The following is a 22,545-nucleotide window of genomic DNA, read 5'->3' as shown; positions in this document are numbered from 1 at the left end:
CATCATCTAAGAGAAGGTCACCCTAAAACAAACCTACGTCCTGAGGACCTCACTGCCACCAGCCAAGCTCTCTCGGCCCGGCAGCATGAACCTTAGGACCAAAGGTGGGGTCAGTTCAGCGCACACTGTGTCTCACCTAAAAATCCACTGCGCAGGCTCGAAGCCTTACCTGCATTGCAAAGACCCTGTATCACCAGTGCACTTGTAACATTGTGGTAAAGACCTTTCCCAAATCTTCATTTACGAAGACTGGCCATGATGATGGTGATGAGATTCTACTCCTCCCAAGGTGAAAGTAAGCTTTTTCATGCTGTCTCCCTACCCGAAAGTCTCCCACATGAAACAAAGCTATGGAGCTGGCATAAGCATCTTGGCATGCCCAGACAACCCTAAAAGTGCTGCCTGGTAGAGGTGCACTGTCTGAGGATGCAGTCCTGGTTGGGAGTGAGGGAACGCTGAACCTGTTCTGGATACCAAAAGCAAAGCAAAACCAACTGGTGAAACTACTCAAATTTATTGAATCTTCTGGGGGCTTTTGTGTGTTAAGTTATATTCATCTTCCCAGAGTACTATTAGCATATTCACCTACATTGAAATAATTAATTTCCTTGTAATATGCCAACTCTTAATTTTTTGGTTCTTTTCAGAATTATTGAAATTTATTGACAAGAGGTAGTGATATGAGGAAATGCTTGGTTTCTGGTTTGTTAATCAATTCCATAATATCTCATTCTTCACAATTGCTTTATTTAATAGCACCAATTTCTGCTTTCAGGTCTTGACTTCCATGATAAGCATTTAAGTTTCAGAATTTTTAAAAATCTTTTAACCTTTATCCCTTTGATTTTTTTTTTTCTCAGCCTATAATTTATTATACAGTCTCCTGTCAGAGGAGGAGGTAGACTAGGTGATTTGTTACTGTATTGCACATTATAATTATTATCGTTATTTGCATTAGTAATGGATTCATTCTTATCACTGAAAACAATTCCATTATCTGATCAGACAGTTATCTTCACACTGTCCGTGATCATATCTTTTCATTAGGCACCTCTTTCTCTGTGGGGTCAAAAGGAGAATTATTCTTTACTTCAGTCACTTTTCACTCTTAACATTTTCCTTGCTTAAAAAGAAGTTTTTAATCCCCAACAAGGTCTGTTGCAACAAAATACGCTCCTTTCTGCTGCTGTGTTGCCATCCCTTCCAACCCAGCAAGGGATGGCACAGCAGTGCCAGGAGCTGCCCTTCAGTGACCTCTCTGTCACAGGCACCGGGAGAGGGTTTGTAATTCAGGTTTGGTGGAAGGGACTGAGAGGCTGATTTTCATGACCCAGCAAAGATATTTTAATGCCTTTTGGGATTAAAGCAAAGGCTTGAGGACCTACAGTCTCTCTTTAAAGAAGGGCAGAAGCCTTCTTTCCCAAACCCTCCCTGTGTTCTCTGGGAGACGCAGGTTCAGAGAGGGATAATTGCAGAATGAGGGTGCAGAGGGAGCAAACACAGTCTCCTCACTGACTCCCCACCAAATTTACTGTCTCTCTCCAGGGGTGTAAAACGGACAGAGGCACTGATTTCCAAACTGCAAGCAAAGGGGAAAAGAGACAGGTTGGAGAGAGATGTGAGGTCAGGCCACAGACCCCCCTGAGGAACTGAGAGCGCCTTGGTGAGAGCTTCAGGTGGTGGACAACCTCTTTCACACCTCTCCTGATGACTTCTGAGTGAGGAATTAAGGACAGTGCAGAAAAGGTTGTCAGTCTAAACCAAGAGTTTGTTTTATTTATTGTTAAGCAGTTCCTGTGGGAGTTTCTGTCATCTGACTCAGGCTGTGGCCAGCAAACAGAGTGCTTTGTGCTGGGAGAAGGAGGGGATGGCTTCTGCTCTTCTGTCACCTCAGGCAGGAACATACACATGCTTACTTTGTGTTTTACATTCCGTGTAATGAAGGTGATGACTATATTCCTCCTTAATGAAGAGCCTCTTCTAAGCAAGCAATGGTACCACACTCAGGGCAGACCTCACTCTCTAAAAAGGATATTCAGGACTCCCAGAGGAATCCAACCTCTGCAACTTCACACCCCAAAACTGAGGTACCCAAGCCACCAGTAATGTTCATTGCTGTTATTTTTCATGAGAGCGAGACTTAGGTTATAAAAATTTTAATAATATAAATTACTATGTAAAGAAGTGCATTACTGTGGAGATTTAGATCCACCTTTTTTTCCCCTTTACCTCTGTAATTGGTGAGATGTGAAGCCATTACCTACATAATGCAATTAAAGGTAAGATCTTCCATAGAATGTGTGCCACAACAATAATTCCATGGGTCACAGCACAAAGAGGAACTTGAATGCAACTTTTGTCTTTGGGTCTCACGTGTCTTCAAGGTGCCAGCAAGGGTAGTAGCCACTCAAATGTTATTGTGTAATTGAATACAGCATTGAGACATAATTTAAAGAGTACTTTGCTTCTTGCTTCTGTTTGTATATAGGCACGGTTTAGAAGTGAGTGTCATGTAGGTCACTATAAGTATTTTTTCATTCAGGGCTGTGGAACATCACAGAGAGAACCCTCTCCTTTCTTCCTCTGCCCTCTGCTGAGGCCTCCTGTTTTGACCAAGTAAGAAAGGGGATACATCTTACCCTTTTCTTGTCTTCAGATTTGAGAGGGTTTGCAGAGGAAACAAAATGAGTATCTGAAGTTACATAATTTCTTTGGCAAAAAAAGTATTTTGTTCTAGTAAATATGTCTTTTGTCAAAGAAACTGTTCCCAGTTTATATCAGTAACAAATTGTTAACAAATTTAGACTTGTTTTTCCACAGTTAAATACAACCATACATAGTATATATTTCTGAAGTATGAGGGTATGGCAAAATACCTTAGGATTTACACTCAAACTAAGGAAAGACTAGCCTTCAAGGCATAACATCATAAAATTCTTATTTGCAACCTCTGAGGACACATCCCAGGAAGGTATGGAAATAAATACAAGTACATTACACTGTCAGCTGTGACTGGGTGATGAAAGCTCTAATATGACAAACTAGATTAAAACACCGCTCAAGAGATTCAGGAAAGAGAATTCATCAATGCTAAATTAAGATACGCTCAAATATTTCTTGAAAGATAGAACCTCATTATCCTACTGATTTACGGAACAAAGTAATGACTGTGGACAGCATCGTCTAAAGACAACAATGAGCTCTGGTATAGCTCAGTAATAATTAGAGCCACATGAAATCTTCGATTTATTTTTTTTTTATTATTCTCAGATTATTTGTAATATAGGAGAAAAATGCATCACACATGGTAATCTCGAATGTAATAAAAATATGTGGCCTGAGTTGTTCCCATATTTAAAATTCTGATTGCAATGCTGCCCACCAACAAAATAATAGTAATTTCTGGCAGGAATTATAAAACCTTAACTACAGCACAAAGCATTTTTCACCAAATTACTCACTTTATATCCACAATTATAGCCCATTTGTTTTCTTATGCTGATAACAAAAGATACATTTTGAGATCCTCGCTGTGCTACTCTTCCTTTAATAAATAAAGTGAGCTTTTCAAAAGCTACAAAATGATGCAGATAAAAATCAAAACATTCCTACATTTAAAGATTCAATCAAAGACTTGCCATGAATGGTGTGATATTAAAGTTCAAAAAAAATAATCAATTTAGTGTGTATTTTTGAACACAATTTGTCACAAATAGCATTCCCAATAGATAAGAATGATTATATGGTAAAGAGAGTAATTTATATATCTCAAGCGTTCTGCTTTTGTCACCAACATCGTTAAGGAATTTGACACATTTGCAGGAGAACAATATATGTCAACTGAAATATATACCAATTAGCCATAAATGGGACACTGAAATGAATGATGCATGTGCATGCTATACTTACAAGTAATAACATGTGGTTTAAAGTCGCTCGCGTTTTCAAACAAGAATTCTTTTTATGTTGTCATTTAAAATATCTAATATTTCAAAAGGTCAGGAATAAATAGCACCATTAGCATTAAAAGCTAGCTAAAGGGAAAGTAATTTGTTGTTCATTTAACATTGCATTTTATGTAATAGCTTTGTAAAATGTTCCGAGGGGGGAGATTTTGCTCGGCTAAAACAAGATGACGGCAGCTCCAGTTCATTATTAAAAGGAGATTTTTTATTATGCTATTGTCAACTTTAACGTCTTGATTCTGTTAGGTGTTTGTTAAAATTACATGGGTTGCTGAAGTGGCTATGGCAAAGGATAATGCCGAGAATATCGTAACTGTCAAAACAACTGTGTAGGCAAGAATCTGCTTATACCAAGGTAATGGAACAGAAGACAAAGGAGAAACTCTTCTACAGTGTTAGGAAGTTAATAATCCTGTTGAGGTTTCCTCAGCAGGAGGTACTGAGATCAGGAAGCCAGTGTCTGGAAGAGACAAACAGTGAAGGCAGAAGGAAGTAGGCAATGTCAGGGGGTGTGAGGTACATGAAAACCTAGCATCAGGTGCTCCTGTGTCTATGGCTAGGTGTAAACTTGCCACTGTTCATCTCCCTGGAGAGGGTATGTGTGTTCTTCCAAGAACTGGATGACACGAAGGAAATGTGAAAGTCTCTAGAGTCCTATGGCTGGATCCTCTTCTTCCTGCCCAACTGCAGCCATGGAGAGTCAAGAAAGGCTTTGAAGGAGCAATGCAGAGCTGGACTTAGCACAGCCTGGTTCAGGATAAACAGTTCACATCCTTGAATTTATTAAACCTGATTGTATTATTCTACCACTATAAGGCTGACCACATATGGAAAAAACTGGAGCCAAAATAAGTGTCAGCTTATAAGCATCCTCCTGGACAGTGCAGACTGGGAAGAAAACACACAAGAGAACTCTGCTCTGTGCTTGCAGCACTTGCTGCTGCCGTGAGGAGCTGCACAGGGAGAGAAACAGTGTAAGAAGGGTAATAATCAAGTAATATCATCAGGGTAAAAAACATCTGTTCTTTCCTCTTAAAGGAAGTTGGACAAGAAATTGGCTTAGCATTTAATACCCACACATCTATGACAGCACAGCAAGGGGAGTCTCCTTTAGCATTTCATATATGTATAGGTACCCTGTTAGCCTGCCTGGGGTAAGGTTTCAGAGACTCGGAGATCCCGCAGATCAAAATTGGTTCATGCTGATGCCTATGGATTTTCTGGATTTTAGCTTTTTGTAGATTTTAATGTAGCTGTGGTTAGCTTACCCTTAAGCACAGGAGTTTACGCATTTACCAAACCCTGTTTCCTCATTCCATATCAATCCCTCTAAATTCCGTTAGCACGTTTAGACTTTCCACAGGTCAGGCATTCTTTCGTTTGAGAACATTTGCACCCTGGTTTGAACAACAAGATACCCCACAGAGGAAAGCGACCTTCAAACCCAGAACTTTGGAGGAACTCCAAGGGCTGGATGTGCTGTGATGAAGAGGAAGATGTTGAAGAGGGGGTCCAGAGCCCCCTGCCTCAATTTCCAGAGGGGTGTGCCGGGGGGAGGATCTGAGGGTGGATAGATCTGGATTGGCTGGGATAATACCTTAATTGTGGAACCCCTGGACAAGGGGAGACGCGTCATATGTATTCCTGTGGGCCTCAGGCCTGAGATCAAAGGACCTGCTCTCTTTATCTTATCTTATACACTAAGTTGGCTCGGAGTCCTGTTTTCTGTGGTCTCTTAAGGCAACAATACTATGCTCCTGAGGGAGCAAAATTGGGTGGAATCATAGAATAGTTAGGGTTGTCTAGTTCACCACCCCTCCCTGCCCCTGAAATAAGTAGGTACAGCTTCAACTAGACAAAGGGTGCTCAGAGCCCTGTCCAGCCTGGCTTTGAATGTTTCCAGTGATGGGGCATCTACCACCTCTCAGGCCAACCTGCACCAGTGTTTTACCATTCTTAAAGTAAAAAACTTCTTCCTTATATCTAATCTAAACCAAATAGCGCCTTTTAGTCTGGGCAAGAGGCACAAGTGCAATTTAGAAAGTTTTTAAACATAAAAGCAATCCTGCACATCTCTGACTAAAACTGAAATTGCTGGAAGATATTATCTTCAGTTGTGTTAAAGCAAGGAGCAGTTTGGCTTTTACATAAGGAACTTATTCCAGCTCAGAGCATGCCCACAGGTAGCTAATCTTCAATGCTGATGATGGTCCCTTTTCTATTCTTTACAGCCCTCATCTCCCTTCAAGAACTGGCAGAATGCACTGAATAAAAAAGAAACACTATTTTTTTCTATATTAAAAGAGTAGTGCTCTAACACAGAATAAATTGGTTTCAACCTCCACCACCGCACAGGGAATCTAAAGCCTTGCTGGGAGGTTGATGTCCTTCAGGAAAAGATGTTATGAGGGAGGAAAGGTCAACCAGAAAGGCAGAAAGACAGAGCGCCCAGTCCGGGGAACCTGAGAAGAAACTGCAGGAAAGGTCCCCAGGACTGTTAGGTCTGTGTAGTGGTAGATCTCCATCAGTTCTGTGAGATTTTTTCTGTGAGGATGGACTACTTCTGGCAGCAGAGGCAATCCAGCTGGCTTCTCCAGCAGCAGGCTGAAGGAGCTGAGACAGGATTACACAGGGCCAGAAATGAATTTGTGAACTCTCCACACTTCAGCTGAATCTGTTTATCAGAAAGCATGGAAAGAACCGATCCTCTCATTGCATTACCTGTTTTGATCCCATCATCCGGCAGTTTTGTTCAAGGCTGAGGCCCAGCATAAGGGATTTCAGGATACTTTGGAGATTGTTATGATTATAAGCATTTCAGTGAAACTTCACTAACATTTGAAATTTTCTATGCAGATTCTCAAAATAATTCTGTTTAGGTCATAGAAATCCTAGAATAGCTTGGTTTGGAAGGCTCCTTACAGACCACCTAGTTCCAGCCCACCTGCCGTGGGCAGGGACACCTTTCACTAGGAAAGGTTGCTCAAAGCCCCATCCAGCCTGGTCTTGAACACTTCAGGGATGAGGCATGGTATGAGCTCAGTTCAGCATTAACACCCCAAAACACATTCGCAATTCTCCATCAAGTTGACTATTCCATCTCTAACAGGTAATTAAACTTAAACTTCTGTCCTCATTTTGTAACCTCTCACCGTCCCCTCCTATCTCTCTTTCATCTTTATCTCGTGCTAATTCTGGGCTTAGCCTTCAGTTTGACAAAGAATATCAGATTCCTTAATCTACTCCTCCTACTCACAAGCAGATCTGCTTTCTTTTGGTACTGCCCAGGAGCCACTATCCAGATTCTGTCACCTGCTCCTTTCCTCCTCTGGTTTTAAATTATTTCAAAACAGGCTGAAAGCAGGGTAGCACTTAACAGGTTTTGGCTCATTCTCTCCTAAAGCTATTCAAAAAATTCTATCTATAGAGAGATATCCATAGACTTAACCTCTGCCTCCCAAACTAGCAAAAAACCAAAAAACAAAAAACAAAAAACTCCTAAAAAACCCAAACAGACAAACAAAACAACAACAAAAAAACCCCTAAACAACCAACAACAACCAAAAACCCCCCAAAGCCAAAACAAACAAATAAAAACCCCCAAACAAACAAAATTACCCCCACATATCATCAGTATTACGACTGCAGACTCCAGTGTTTTCTGCATGAGTAGCTTTTATTGGTAGCAAGGTTATGTGCTGTTAGCAAGGAGTAAGAGTTTGCAGAACATCTTCTCTCACGCTCTCGGACCCACAGAAATGGTATCTGAAGAAGAAATAAATGCAAGCACCTTGAGTTGTCAACATTTCTTGAGGTTATACAAGTGGATTTGTTTTAATGTAAGTCAACGTGATTTATCATTTGACACAAATGGACAGAACAAACTTTGAGCATCTAAGTTTGAAATATTACTGCTGGGGAAAGCACTGATAGACTGTGTCCGTTCTGCTTTACTGCCTGCCTTCCTTTAATTTTAGTTCTTTTTCTTTTCCAGATTTGTGCTACCATCACTATGTAGATGACCACAACTACTTGTACAGAGGCCATGAGTCAGTAGAAAAGTGAGTTCCTATCTACAGGAATACACTTCATCAGTGATGTGCTTTGGTGAACAGAGACTAAAACTGGACCTAGAATCTCTGCTTTAAGGTAAGTTAAAGTGATGCCATAATCACTTCTCTTTGCTTGAAATTTTTTTCATCTCCCATATTGTCTTTTAAGTGATGGAATTTTAACTGTGCATTTGTATATGGGTCTAAAACTTACACTGTACCTCCTGTTCTAGATACCAAATCATGGGGTGGATAAAATAAACTAACTGAACAAGCAAATGAGGGACTTAATTACTAAAAGTCCAGGAAAGAATGGATCAGTAAATCCTACCTCTGCAATCTGAACATCAAGCCATATTCCATGAAGTCTAGAGCAATCACTTTTAGCCTCTTTACTTCAATTTTATAGAGAGGTTTTAAGTGCAGGCTCTAAGTACTAGTCCTCATTGGAAGGCTTATTGTCACCATCCTCTTTTGTCAATCATGACCTCAAGGATCATCCATATCAAAGGAATACTTCTGCTGGTCCCAGCTGACTGTGAATCTGACACAAAAACTAGCAGTTCTTGTGGAGCTTGGCAAGAGTGATGCTGACAATCCAGCCGGCACTAATTTTTCTCGTCCAAAGAGTTCTACAGGAAGCTTGCTCTTCTAAAGCCTGGAAAGATTTTAAGTTTTTCTTTCAAGTTATTTAAGGTCAAGACTTGAAGTAGTACTGAATCAAACTATGGATGAACAGTGTCTTGAAAGGAAGGAAATAAAGGTTTTCTTGAGGGTCTTTTTCTTTTAATGGTTTAAATAGCTTTTGTTGTGAAAAGGCTTTCACTCCACTTACAATTTTGTCACCTATCTTCTCAAGTAACTTTCAAGATTTTCACAATGGATATACTTACTGTATTCCATTTTGTCCAGATTCTACTGTGATAGTCGAAGCTCCTAATTTAGGCAAAGTTGGATTAATCCAGTTGTTGTTCCAAAGAAATTTAACCTTTGTAATTTTTCCAACATTAACTTCTGCATCGATGTAGGCTGTGTAAGTGTTGTCTGGTTTGAGGGTTCCCCTGTGAAAAATAACATTTTATGGATGTGAGGGCATGCCAGCATCTACTATTAATTACCAGTCCTCTCATTGGCTTGGCTGTGGTATCAAATGAGTAGAGAATTAACAGAGAGACAATATTTATCATATATATGGTAACAACATTACTGCCAATTATCCAACTTAATTCATCCCAAATCAGTGTTTTCAGAGGCAGGTGGGCCTGATATGCTGCAGTCACACCTCACAGTGAGGACCCAGTTAGAGGATAATCCCTGTGGAGGTGGTAGAGCTCGCTCCTGTTGCTTATGAGGGAAGGGATTTTTTTTTGCATATAGATGAAATTTTCATTAATGTTAGTTAATTAATGCTACAGATGTTGGGTTTGTTTTGGATGGGCAGAAGGTTTATCTACTAGATGCTCAGCCTGGCTGCTTAGCGAGATTCCACACATGGCCAAGTAACATGGCCATGTCTTCCTGGTAACCCCGGTCTATAATCTGACTACTGCTTCATATCGCACCAATAGAGCAAATTCTAAATGACAGCAGTTTGAGGAATGGTAAAGGCTTCAGCTACTGCATCTCACTGAACATTAGCCAATACTTCTCCAACCCTTTTCTTTGCTCTCTCTCAGACCCACACTCTATTTTCTTAAATTTACCCCTGTCAGCAGACATTTGAATGAATCACCCAGAAGAAACCTCTACAGTTTTATCAAGCGTCATGAGAAAGACAGGACTTTCATTCCTCCCCCTAGCCTTGTACTCACTCCTGCATCTGCCTGCAGAGGAGAATGTTTACTCCCCTCCACATTAAAAGGCTTATGGTAGTGGAAGTAATGAGAGACAGGACAAAATCCGTCTGCCTTTTTGTTCCTCTGCTGGATCCACAGTGGTGCCTGGTAGGATACAGCAAATTTTGCTGGAGAAGAAAAGAACTTCACATCCAGCAACTGTATTGAAACAGGTCCTACAAAGCTAGAGAGGGCTGGAGTGCACCCCATACTGCCAGATCTGCCAGATTCATCTCAGGTGAATGCATGGATGCATGTGAGCTGAGATCAGGTCATAGCACACACCTTCTGCTGGCATGAGGATGTGACGTCCTTGGAAAGTGGAAGTGACATAGTTATAAGTAAAAAAAGCAAAGAATTAAACCCAAACCTCACATCAAAATGCCTTCTCCATATTTTCCATAATTTCAAATATTTTAGTTGAAGCAAACAAGAAAAATGAAAATAAACAAAAACCAAAAGAGGCAAGGAAGCAGCTTCAGTGTAAGCAGGAAAGATATGAGCAACAAAAAGTAGATTTTTTTGTATAGTAAATCATAAGGTAACTTTAGCTGAAAGCAACTGTGGCAACATTTTACAAGCCTGTGAAAGACAAAAAGATCAGAACTCTCCTATTGCAGGTCCAGCAAGTCCTTTGTGGAACAGCAAGCAAGAGACACCAAATTCTGACATTTTAAAATCCTGCATTTTAACCTTTTCCCTTCAAGTGTAAACCCAGAGTGAGTGAACTATTGCTACATTTACATCAGTAGTAGAATTTGATCACTAAAAAAAGATCAATTTAAACAGAATTATTAATTAAAAATATGAATTAAATATTCTAGAAGATAAGTTTCTTTTCTGTTGAATAATTAACTTACTTGGTGACCTGGTGCTGCTTTGTATTCCCATCACTGCCATACAGGGCAACATTTACATATCCATTTACTCTACTCTTTCCAGAGAGGGTCACAGTTACTTTGTACCTCCAAACTATACAGAAGAAATACAGTAAGTTAGGCTGTACCCAGGGAGAAACAGTCTCTAAAATATCAAATGCTGGCATTTTGTCTATTTTTTCCTGTCTGTACACAGTAGTTGAAAGCAGAAGATACAAAACACCAATGAGTCAGGTATGTCATTATGTCCTAATGAGATCAATATCAGAAATGGTAGACATTTGTGTTACTTTCTGGAAAAGAAAAAAGAGAAAACTGGTCCCTACCATAGTAAATACAATATAGATTTCAGCATTTCGAAGGATTTCATACACAGTGATGCTGGAAAGAAGGCCGTGTGAGGAATCAATACAGAATCTAAGCAGTGTAAAAGAATCCTGAAGCTCAAGGAAAATAATTTTTGGGTGGGTGATTTCTTTCAGTGTGCAATAAGCAAAAGCAGCTTGAGAAGACTGTGATTTGTGTTTACAAAGGTGAAGGAAGAACTGTGTTTTGAGAGCTGACATTTAGGATAACTAAGGTTGTAAATGAGGTTCGTTTGGTCCATCCAGTTCTGAAACCAGGCCAGCTGTGATTGGCTTGCTCTTGGCCTTTGTCAAATGGAGTTTTGAACACCTAAAAAGTGGAGATTTCCCAGCTTCTCTGGACCCCTCTTCCTGCCTTTAGCCACTGTCATTGTGACTGTGATTTTCATACTACTTAATAAGAAATTCCCTTGCTGCAACTTGCGTGCATTGCCTATCCTTTCCTCTCCTTGCACCTTGTAGTGCAATCCACTAAACATGTCAGTGATCTTCACTAGACTCTGTAGTCTGCCAACAACTTTCTTGTACTGGAGGGCCCCAAACTGGGCAGTAGTGTTGGAGCAAAACAGGAAAAAGCATGAAGAACTGAAGAGCCCTTGCACTATGTTGAGACCTGTTCATCTGTTAAAATTGATTGTAAAGCAGGAAAATTAAAACATTTTTTACAAGGAGTAGGTAGCAATGGAAGGAATCAAAACTCACGAGGAAAATCCCTGGCCTCTCCAGTATTCAGGTAAAATTTGAGAACGTCCTCTGTAATTTTCCCTTTGAATTTATCTGCATGGTGACCCATATTTGGGCATCCTTCTTGTGGGCATGGAAAACAATTTCCCTAGTGAAAACAAATATATCTATTAATAACATTATCCAGCCAGCCAAGAACAAAAAATTAGTCGCAGGACATATTTTTAATATACCCACCTAACCGGCCCTGTATCACAGCAACAGATTTCAAGTAACCCTTTCTATGACTTGAGAAGGATCATGGGAGCTAGCCAACTTTCTCAAAGGCTCTGATTTTTCAGGTCTCTGTGTTGCTTCTTGGGCCATTTAGTTCAATCCAGCCACATCAGTGCCAACCTTGAGTAGTCTTGAACTGGAGCAGGGAAGAGAGGTGTCCTTCCCAGCAACTGATGAGAAAGAAGGATGTCTCCTTATAGCTTCAGGTTGGGTCAAGGGAGGCTTTGTCTCGAAAACAAACCTTGCTTATATCATGAAAGCAGCTTTCTAGTATGGTGACAGAAGCAGGTAGTCACCTTCTCCCAAAGCAATCTGAGAAGTGTGATCTCTATCACCCGCTAGAATGTGTAAAGGTTGATCTAAGCGCTGTGCAAGTTTATACCTCTGTCTGTGCTGCTTGTAGAGTATGATGAGCCTGTCACCTTCCTGCTGCTCTTTGTCTCTTCCTGCTGTAATTCTTTGTCTCCCAGTCTGGGACAGGGAAGGGCTTCCTGACCTTGGTCCATAAAGCATTGCTTTGTCCCTGGAGCCATCTTCAGTCACCAAAGGACTACAGGTTATCACATATTATTTTACTTCTTGTTCTAAACCCAAGAAACCTAACCTGTGTTTGAAAGCTTGCCTGCTACAGTATGGGATCACAGTCCTTGCTCTTGATAAATACATTTGGCCATTACAGGGACAGCCTGTTCTCTTTACCTCTTCCCCAGTTCAATGCAGAAGAGCAGGCCTGGGGAAGCCACACAGCCTCCAGTAGTACTTCAGGGCTGCCACACCAGCACCAAACTAGATATGCCCCTGTTCCGTTACTGCCTTCTCCTACTTTCACCTGTGTCATCTGCACAAGCTGTAATACTTTTGGATGTCTGACACCTACTCCTTACAGATACATTCATTGGGTGCAAGCTAGCATAAATACATTGAATTTCAGATGCAGAGATAAGAGCCACTGTTTCAATAAGGTGCATCCTGAAGTTCTGAAGATACTTACTGATTGAAAAAGATATGAAGCACAAGGATAGCCTAAAAAGCCATTAGGGTAGATGATACTGTCCGAGTAATACTTGTAACTCCGCAAATGATTGCAAGCCACAAAGTCCCGGGTTCCTGTGAAGAGATGCTTCCAGGTTAGTTCTTCCTTTCTGTTACCCTTCTAGGAAAGAGACCAGCACAGCCCTTGCCCTGTGATTGGGATGCATCACTCCTGCTCAAAAGCCTTAACACAGTTCTTGGAGCATCAAACATAAAGTTGGAAACTTACTTACTTACTTACTTTTGGGGAATTGATGCCGTAAGGAATATCACTGACTCACAGGTATAAAATGCAAACTTGAAATGCTTTGTGGAGACTGACTGTGCAGCTCAGTGCAGCCCCTGCCCCCCAAAACCCACTCATTCGTGCAATCTGACCGAGTTTAAATAGAAATGAGAACTGCATGAGGCAACAGTTGCATTACCATAACAAAAAAGAAAACCAAATGAAAAGTATTTAACAGTGAACTTCCTAAGGCAATGCTGATTTGCCTCAGCCGAGGACTTCAAAACAAAATTATTATTTGGGGGTGCATAAGAAAGGAGACTCTTAGGATTAAATAATGAATATATTATTTTTCTTTGTGTTGCCTTTACTTTCCTATCTTTAGGTTAAAAAGATCATATACAATGCAGTTATTTCTTTGTGCTTTAATTCCCCACTATTAATAACAAGTTTACTCTACCAAAAAAAAAAAGGAGAAAGAAAAAGTAATGCCTCCAGCTGCATTTAATAAAAGATGGAGTAAAAGGCTTGTTATCACAAATCAGTTCATGGATTCCCAGAGGAAGGTGTTTGCAGTAGTATAAGAAAGACCTTAGATAATACACTGAAAAATCTCCACAGCAGAAATCTTCTGGTGTTTTTTTTTTATTTTTTTTAACATTATGCACAATTTAAGTAGATAGACAGAAATTTTGTAATACTCAGAGATTTGTTAGAGCCATATAAAACAACAAAGAACAGTGTATTTGAGCAGCTATGCCGATTTTTTAGCTGGCTAAAAGTAGACACAATAACATCAGGGCAACTCGGATTGTAATCAGTAACTTAAAAAGAGTTAAATTAATTGTTCTATCTCAGAAGAAGAATTTCAGCTGAAGATACTAACAGGAGCAGCTGTGAACATCCTGGCCCTACTCCACCACTGCTGCTGCTGAGCAACTAGACACAAAGTGCAATGTGTGCCACAATTTCTTGGCACAGTTCCAGTAACTTTTATTTCTGCTATTAGATACTTTAGAGGAGACATATTTTGCAAAGGCAAACCCTTTGTCTTGTTTATTTTTTAATGAGCTCTGAAAAATTGTGTGTTTTGAGCCTATTAATAGTTTTGCTGTGCTCTGCAGCTGCCATTGCCGGTGGACACACCAAGAGCTAGTGCAAAACACCTGAATTAGAGAAAGTTAAGTGGCTGCACCGTGACAGGTGACATGAATTTATAATGGAATCAACATACTTACCTTCCCAGATGCCATCGAGATCTACAATCTGTGAGACAGCGTTCTTCCCACACCCTGGCATTTCCTCTCCTCCATTTGGATAAAAGTCAATATGTCCTATTGCTGGTTTATGCCAAAACCTGAAGCATTTAAAACATTGGTAAGCATGCTTTAAATTAACATTGTCTCATACCTGTAGCTGCTGGCTTCAAGTTTGTCTGTGTACAGTGTTTTAGGAGCTGTTAGTGACCAGTATGGTGTATTCGTTCTGTGTCTGTGACAGCACAACAGTCTTGATGAACAATTAGACTACTTAAGTGCCATAGGGCATAAATAATTCAGTATTAATACAGTAGACCTGAATACTCACCTAAGTTGGGGATTGTGGAGCTGAGTCTGTATGGATAACGTCAACAAAATCTGCATCCGATTTATCCAGTCTGACTTCAACTGGAGTGCCTTGAAAATAGGTTGAGCAGGGTCCAGTCCTGAATGAAAAAGACTAGCATTATGTATTGATAAAGAGAAGTAGATGTAGAATCATTTCACATAACACTGATTGATTATATATAATGATTATCAATATACAGTTGCCTAGGGTTCCTCATACTAGGTAATATAGGCATTAATGAAATGATGATGTGTGCTCTCTCTTACCAAGTGGCTTTTCTTCCAGGAAGTCAAAGGGGTTACTTTTGTGAAACCTGTTAAATTTACTAATTTATATATTTACACCAATATTGAATCCCAACCCTTGGAAATAACTTTTTTTTTAATTTAATTGAACTTCCAATAATGTTGTTCAAACTGAGGTTGCTGTGTCTGCATCTCATATAACTCATGTGGTTTCTAGCCCACCTTGCTTGAGAGTACTCAAAGAGGAATTTCAGCTGATAGCACCCCATGTGTTTGAAGGTGTTGAAACCTGCCTGCCTACTTCTGGCTGCAGTCAGATTTCGGGAAAAACATCTTGTTTTGAAATGACGATCTTGGCTTTTGAGCCTAGCAGAAAATAGAATTGATTTGCTTCCCACATTGCTGCAGCAATATCAGGAGCTTGTAAAGTCTTGCAAATTACACAATTTTTGCCAACTTATAGTTGCATCTCTTCTTGTCCCTGGGCAACACATTAGGGTTTGCTTTTAAACTGACTTTTGTAGACTATTAGTCCAAGGTTCACCAAGCCTGAAATCCCTGAGGAAAAGTAACCAATTGAAAAGGGTTGTGTTAATAATATCCAAAATTGTCTTTTATGCATGAAAGGTCACTCTGCTTAATGCACAACGCCCTTGGTACTGCCTGTGTGATGAATAAGGAGATCAAATCCATAGCTTTACCTCTGGAAGGGCTGAACATGTTAGAAAATTTCCTTTGCTGTGTAACACATGAGCAAGCAAAACAATCATCATGCTGACTGTTTTCCCACGCTTATCAGGGCACTGCTCCTTGGTGTACCATAAGAGGCTGAGTTCTGTAATACTCAAATTACCTTGACTACCCTGCAGCCCATGGATAAAACCAGAAGAGAAAATGAGCAGCAACGTTTTGTTTGGTGGCTGAAGTCACTGACTTACCAGTTATTCTTCCAATCCCTGGCCTCCTCCTGCCAGCCTCACCAGCAGCATGTGCTCCAAGGCTGTGCCCGATTATGTGGACGTCAGCCGGAGAGTATCCGTATTCGTCCTGGGAAAACAACAACAAAGAAAATTGCTACATCTCTTTTCATCGGCAATAGGGAAGACTAAAAGGGGTTGAAAAACTAGTTCTAACTGGACCACTGACTCCTCTCCTATAAGAAACTCTTATGAGATTTCAGCATCTGTTTGCCTGTATAGTTACTTATGTTCAATGCATAGATTTTTCAAAACTCCTTATTCAGGTTCTCCCCGCCTTTGGAGGCTGTTGCAGCTCTAGACAGTTCTGTTCTGAGAGGCTCTGTGCCTGTGTCACATTCTAGGCCTGTTAAGATTCACAGAATGCTTATCTGGCTTACGAGAGTCAGCCAGACAGGAACTCTGAGTTGCACCTGACAGGTTGGGCACCACATGCAGCTGGGGGAGAACATGAGAGGAGAGATGCCCTCAGCCTTTTTGGACAGTAACTCAGGAGCTGCAATGCAGATGTAGAGAGTGAGACATGGGTCAGAGCACTCCTAGACCCAGCATGCTCTCTGTTTTTAGTAATTTATAGTTATTTTGTGGGAAATGTGTGTTGAAAGCAATTAGATTAAAAGAAGGCTTCAAACCAAGCATCACTTCCCATGTGAAGCTGCCTACAAAAGTGGGCATGTGGCACCTCCTGTAGAGTTGGGTACTGTCCACCGTGGCTTTCCCTGGTGGGTCCTGTTTGTCCCCAGCCACTGTTGCTCGCTGAGAGTAGTTGTCCTCCAGCCTCTGCTGACTGGCAGCTTATTTTCTGGCATTCTTACGAGCCCTTTAGTAGGTTTTGGTAGGTTCTGTCCCCATAAAGAAGCAGTTTGCCTTGTCCATTATTTCTGCCTGGCTGTACTGTGGGAATATCTTGTTGAAATTCTTATCCCTAGGTTGTCTAGAACAGTTCTTTTAAGAAAAGGTCTGGTTTCAGCACAACTGAAATTATCGTGGAGTAGAAGACTGTTTTCTGCTGGCTACATCCACATTCATGGAAGTTCCAGTACGTATTTCTTTCAAATCAGTGTTATAGCTATAGCTTTGTATACAGAATACTCTTACCATAAGAACTTCTACAAAATAAGCGATTTCGGCGCCTACGACACGGATGTTGTTCGATGCCTGGGTGTACTGACATCTTGCACCTCTCTGCCAGTTCACACAGATGCAGTTCACATCTTCCACAGTAAGCATCCTCTGTTTCATAAAACAAGAGTAAAACCCATGGTAAATACAATACGGAATCGAGTCGTGTTGCTTGTTACAGCTCAACTCATATATTTTGTGTGAACTTGTATGACAACCTTTTAAGAACCAAAACCTGTAGCATGTGGGTGTGTGGTTGTGCCTCACAGTGGCATGTGTGCTCACACAATGCTGAAATAGGGTGATGTGCTGTAGGAATGGCCACAATCATTTCAAATGCCTATAGCAGTATTTTTTTACAGAGGGGAAAACAATATCAATGTGCTATTTTTAATTTTTATTTTCAATCAAACTTTGTATGTAACACTAAGAGCTCTGCTTATGTAGTGATTCACTTCAGTGATTTAAAAATATTTAATTAAAATTGAATTGGAACTTACATTTTTGATTATAAAAATCAACAGTGTTTTTCTGATACAGATTTTTAAAAAAGAGAATGCCTTTTTATAAGAGAGTGCATAGACTGATGGTGTTCCTGAATATCCATTCCAAATTTATTACTTTATTTGGATATATATAGATAGATAGTAGATAGATAGATATGCAGGCAGATGCCTTACTGTCTGCCACAGAATGAGAAGTTTTACTGTTCTCCACTGAGCTGGATTGTTTGGCTAAAAGTATTTTGCTTTAGAAGCTTATGTATAGTTATTCTTCTTTGCTTTGTGTTCAGCCATTATAAAGCATCCAAAACCAGTTACAACTGGCAAAGGATAAAAAAGGCAATCGAAGTGTCTGTGACCATGTTAGAAGTAATAAAAATCAATGTGCAGATAGGATTATTGCTTAATGGGAAGGAAAGTAAGTAACATATACACATAGGAGGGTTGATGTATTCACAATCCCATTTGCTCCACTTTTTTAAAAAGATTCACTGAGACCAAATTTTTTCTAAATATAAATAAATTGGAGTGTTGTGATAAAACATAGGCCACCATCATGGAGAAAAAAATTAAGGATTTATCTCAAGCCTCTACATCCTTGTGAAAATTGATCAAATGGATTCAGGGTACTATCTGAAGGAAATTGTGAGCTATCTCGTTGACTGTGAAGTTCCAGGAAAAACCCTCTATTTTAAGAGGGGAAAGGGGGAGAGAGAAAGTGTGATAACATCACTATGTTTCTAATACTGTAATTAAATTATTAACTAACAAATCCAACAATCATTTGTGAATTTTCATAAAGTGATAATCAACATAGATTTTTTTTTTCAAGAGAAAGTGACAAATAAATTTAATCTCTTTTCTTTTTACCTAGTATCAAAGAAAAGCAGGCAATGGGGATGCAATAAGTGTGAAATGCCTTGATTTAGGTTTCACATTGTTTCTCATAGTGATCTCATAAGTAAAATAGGAACACATAATTTTAAAAAATTGTAGTTATGTTAATATTTTTGAAAACTGTATCATGCAAGTGCCAGCAACTGGGATTTTGCTCTGTGCTGTATGACCAGTAGCTTTCATTAGCTACAGCTGCCACATAAGCATGTTTGAAGGACTTGAGAAAACCACAAGCTGGATTTGCACTTTGTGTGGGGACAGGGTTAAGAAATCGTGGAATTAGCAGAAAAATCAATAAAGCAGAGCTTTACTACATTCAGTGTTCATAGTAAGTGTTAGATTGAAAGCTTTGTTTGAAATGCTCCCCTTGAGGTCCCTTCTGTGTATCATTTCTACAGCTTTATTGCTCCTGGTAATGGCCAGCCTAAACAGCCCCCAGCCCCCAACAGCCACACGGCAGCCCAAGCCTTTGTGATAAACTTCCACATCTAGAAACCAGTTCCTTCTCTGGAGAAAACAAGATTCAGCAGCTCTGAGTCTGCAGTTATTTCTGGAATCATCCTAGATCCTAAGCAGTATCTTTATGCAGGGTTTGTGTTGTTTTTACCAAGAAAAAGGACACTTATGGGTCAAATCCTGTTGTCACTTACTTCAGTAAAGAGAACCTTATAGATTTTGCCTCATGCTTTTCCTCAAGGTGCAAAGCTACATATTTAAGTTGATAACAATTTGAAAATGTCACCTTTTCCCCCTTTCTTTTCACTTCAAATATCATCAGAAAAATTGGTTAGAAACAGGGAAATCAGACAATTTTTAGGAATGTGTTTATAAATGCAAACTAAGGTACCTCACAGGGACAGGATGTTCCTGTGGTACATACCTTGCACATGTCTGACAGCCAGTGTTCTTCTCCATTGTCTATAAATCCATGTACTATAAATCTGGTCATCCTGCTCGTGTTAAAATTGGAGCTCTCAATTGTTGACTTATCAACTGCAGAGACTTCCTACAGGAATGTAGATATTAAATTAATGTAGATAATAAATTAATAAACCTTTAAATCTGCTTTTTGTAAATAGTTTTTCAAAATTGCAAAGACCTCAACTATGGTTATCTGTATAGGTGTTTAAAAGTTATGCAATGTTAAACTCATCTGCAAACATTCACATGACTATGGCTTAAGGTCTGTATTTCCATTCAAATAGGCTTTGACGCATATCTTAGAGCAGAAAAGACTTTACTTTTCAAGTGTTTTCATTTTGTCTGTGGAAAAAAATACCCAAAGATGCTCAGTTTCCAAGTACTTCTCAATGGGGACCCTGCCAAGGAGCTGGAAGAGGTTGTCTCCTGACAAAGTGGAATTTTTAACACTTTTCAGGAACACAGCTGAAGCCTGTGTTTATTCACGATTTTTACATGTGATTTACTAATGTTTAAACTGCAACAGTTCTTACTTGAAAGTCAGGGTCTTCTCTTGTGTACAGGAGGAAGTGAATGTCTATACTTTCTGGTTTCCAGGGTAACTTATAGATTGGTCTTTCTATAGTCCCAGACCATGGCACATCATCTGTGAAGCATCCAAGCCTTTCATAGCAAACTTCTTTGCCTGTAGCATTAGGATCAGATCAATAATATGTGAGTGAGCAGAGAAGAGGAGCAGTTAGTCAGAACTTACAGCATCGCTTCTCTGGGGGTCTCTTGATTCCTTTTAACAGAAAGCAAAGACCAGAAGTTTCCCCCTCCTAGATCTTTAGAGGCTACAGTTTGCCGTAAGGAAAGAAGCCACCCTCTTGCTCATCAACCAAGTCTTCAGAGGAGTTCCTCTGTAGTATCCTCTCTCATACCTCAGGTATCTTTCCCCAGATGTTGCTTTTCCCAAAGCAAAGAGAGCTGAAGAGTTTCTCCTAACACCAAGCCAAGGAATTGCAAATGATCAGCAATAAATTGAGACTGTGCTGAACAGCTGACTGCACACAAGAAGTCATACTACACAAGCCAGTGTCTTCTGCTGAATAAAAACTATAGCCTCATTAGACTGCCTCCGCTCCCTGCCCCTGGCTTTTTCTCCATGTCCATCACTAAGAAGAGTACAAGACATAATTCTCTAGGCATGGTAGAGCAATAGTTTTGTTCTCACATAGGAAACATCAGCATTTCTTGCTTATTCCTCGAGTAGAATTTCCAGAGTGGAGAAGAGGAAGGACAACATGCACATGCATTATCTCACCATTCTTGTATGGGACAGTGAGCCATGTAACCTCAATCAGTAACTGTTAAAGCACCATGTTGTAAAATAATACCTCACAAAATACAGCAGCATAGGAAGACAATATAAATACTAATCTCTAAATGCTTACCTTCTGCTGCACTGAGAAGGAATAGGGCCAGTATCCAAATTCCAAGCATCTAGAACGGTAGAAAAAGAAGCAGCTAGGATTTGCTAACCCACTCAATTAGCAAACACACTTAGCTTTCTGGTGCTGAATTTTCTCAAGGTGAACAGGGTGCTGTGACTGTCTTCTCTGCAGCATCTGTCTATGACTGCTGTGTACGCATGAGTCAGCTTTGTGCTTGCTTGCTCCACTAGAGACTGGGGGGTTATAAATATACTAAAGCATAGCTTAAATCCAGTGATTTTTGTCCCATTGAGGCTGCACTTGTTTTCCCTAATCAGATGTAGAGGAGCTACTTTAGAACTATCATGAGGAGTAGCATAATGTGAGCTGTAATTCCCCATTATACTTCTCACGTGGTGTCGTGGGAAGTCAAAAACCTGACAAGGTAAAAGAAAAAAACCCAAATCTGAGCTACTTACGATGCAGCCTCGAAGGTCCATGCAGTAATGTGCAAACTTTGCAAGCAGTTTTTATAGTCTGCTTTATCCTTGGAAATGTTCCTGGAAAGATAGGAATATTTATTTCAGATTATAGATTATAGCTAAGCTGAAAAACAACTTTAATGGTTGGTTTCTCTGAAAACTCCAAAACCCATGGCATAGATTTCTTGAATTAGTGTGCTGGATGCCAGAATAGGATTGGAGCTCCAGAGGTAGGATAATTCCTAGGCAGCAATGCATCAGGAGTGGGACATTAAAGAGAACTATATGTATCTGTGTGTCTTGTCTTGGCTGAGAAGACTGTTATTTTTAGTGTTGTGTAGTTGGGACTACTGGGGATCTACTGGGACAGTTAGTAGGGAGCCATACTGGTTTTATGTCTCCTTCCTTGCCCTGCATCAAGTGACTTCAGATGTGGAATTCTCCCGTGTTTCTGGGTCTTTCGTGCCCCATTCCTGACATCAGCTCAATTTGTCAAACTCAATTTGAAAAACTTCTTAGTGGTGGTTGGTATATTCTTTTCATAGTGAAAGAGCCTTATCTTCTCCTGATATCACCTTAATTTCTTTGTTGAAATGAGTAAATGTAGAAGGACAATTATCTGATCCTTTGGATCCTTTCTATACTACCTGTGTAACCCAAGTTTTGAGAAAGCCCTTCTCTGAGGGATGAACTGAGAGCAAACACACTGGAAAGCTGTACAAATAACACACAAAATTCCCCCAGACATTGGGACATGGCTGGTTTATATAGGAACGCTACAGAGCTCAGTAGGTTGTTCAATTAGATACATCAAATAAAAGGTGATAAATGGCCTGTAGAAATGAACAGGACTAGGCCTGGGAATCCCTTGGACCTGTTTATTTTTAGGAGAAGGCTGTAAGTGAACTCAGGAAGAAATCAGACCTGAGCTAACTCCACTTAGAAAGCTTTGTCAGCTTGGCTTTGCTTTATGGCTTTATGGCCATCTATGTTTGCAGAGCTGATGTTCCCTAATCTCCACCTCTGAGAATGACCAAATGGATACCAGCTGTGTGTATAGGT

General features: G+C 40.0%; 1 protein-coding gene and 1 long non-coding RNA gene across 2 annotated transcripts; one reads left to right on the top strand and one right to left on the bottom strand.

Moving 5' to 3' along the window:
- The first annotated feature begins 198 nt into the window (after positions 1–198).
- LOC116790271 lies at positions 199–14,538 on the top strand. Its single transcript, XR_004358297.1, has 4 exons — positions 199–289; positions 2,543–2,616; positions 7,960–8,114; positions 14,438–14,538. It is a non-coding gene; the product is annotated as an uncharacterized LOC116790271 (long non-coding RNA).
- On the bottom strand, positions 7,626–21,489 carry LOC116790270 (pancreatic triacylglycerol lipase-like). Its single transcript, XM_032695071.1, has 13 exons — positions 21,481–21,489; positions 21,023–21,071; positions 20,120–20,271; positions 19,546–19,671; positions 17,242–17,376; positions 16,105–16,213; positions 14,901–15,018; positions 14,552–14,670; positions 13,047–13,162; positions 11,798–11,927; positions 10,713–10,824; positions 8,911–9,078; positions 7,626–7,730 (listed from the first exon to the last, which is right to left on the bottom strand). The coding sequence occupies exons 2-13, from the start codon at positions 21,069–21,071 to the stop codon at positions 7,667–7,669; spliced, it is 1,398 nt and encodes a 465-aa protein (XP_032550962.1). The 5' UTR covers positions 21,481–21,489; the 3' UTR covers positions 7,626–7,666.
- Between the last annotated feature and the right edge of the window lie 1,056 nt (positions 21,490–22,545).

The sequence above is a fragment of the Chiroxiphia lanceolata genome, chromosome 8 (assembly GCF_009829145.1).
Source record: "Chiroxiphia lanceolata isolate bChiLan1 chromosome 8, bChiLan1.pri, whole genome shotgun sequence".
Classification (NCBI taxonomy): Eukaryota; Metazoa; Chordata; class Aves; order Passeriformes; family Pipridae; genus Chiroxiphia; species Chiroxiphia lanceolata.
The sequence above is the reverse complement of the archived record's forward strand: the minus strand, read 5'-3'. Positions and strand labels throughout refer to the sequence as shown.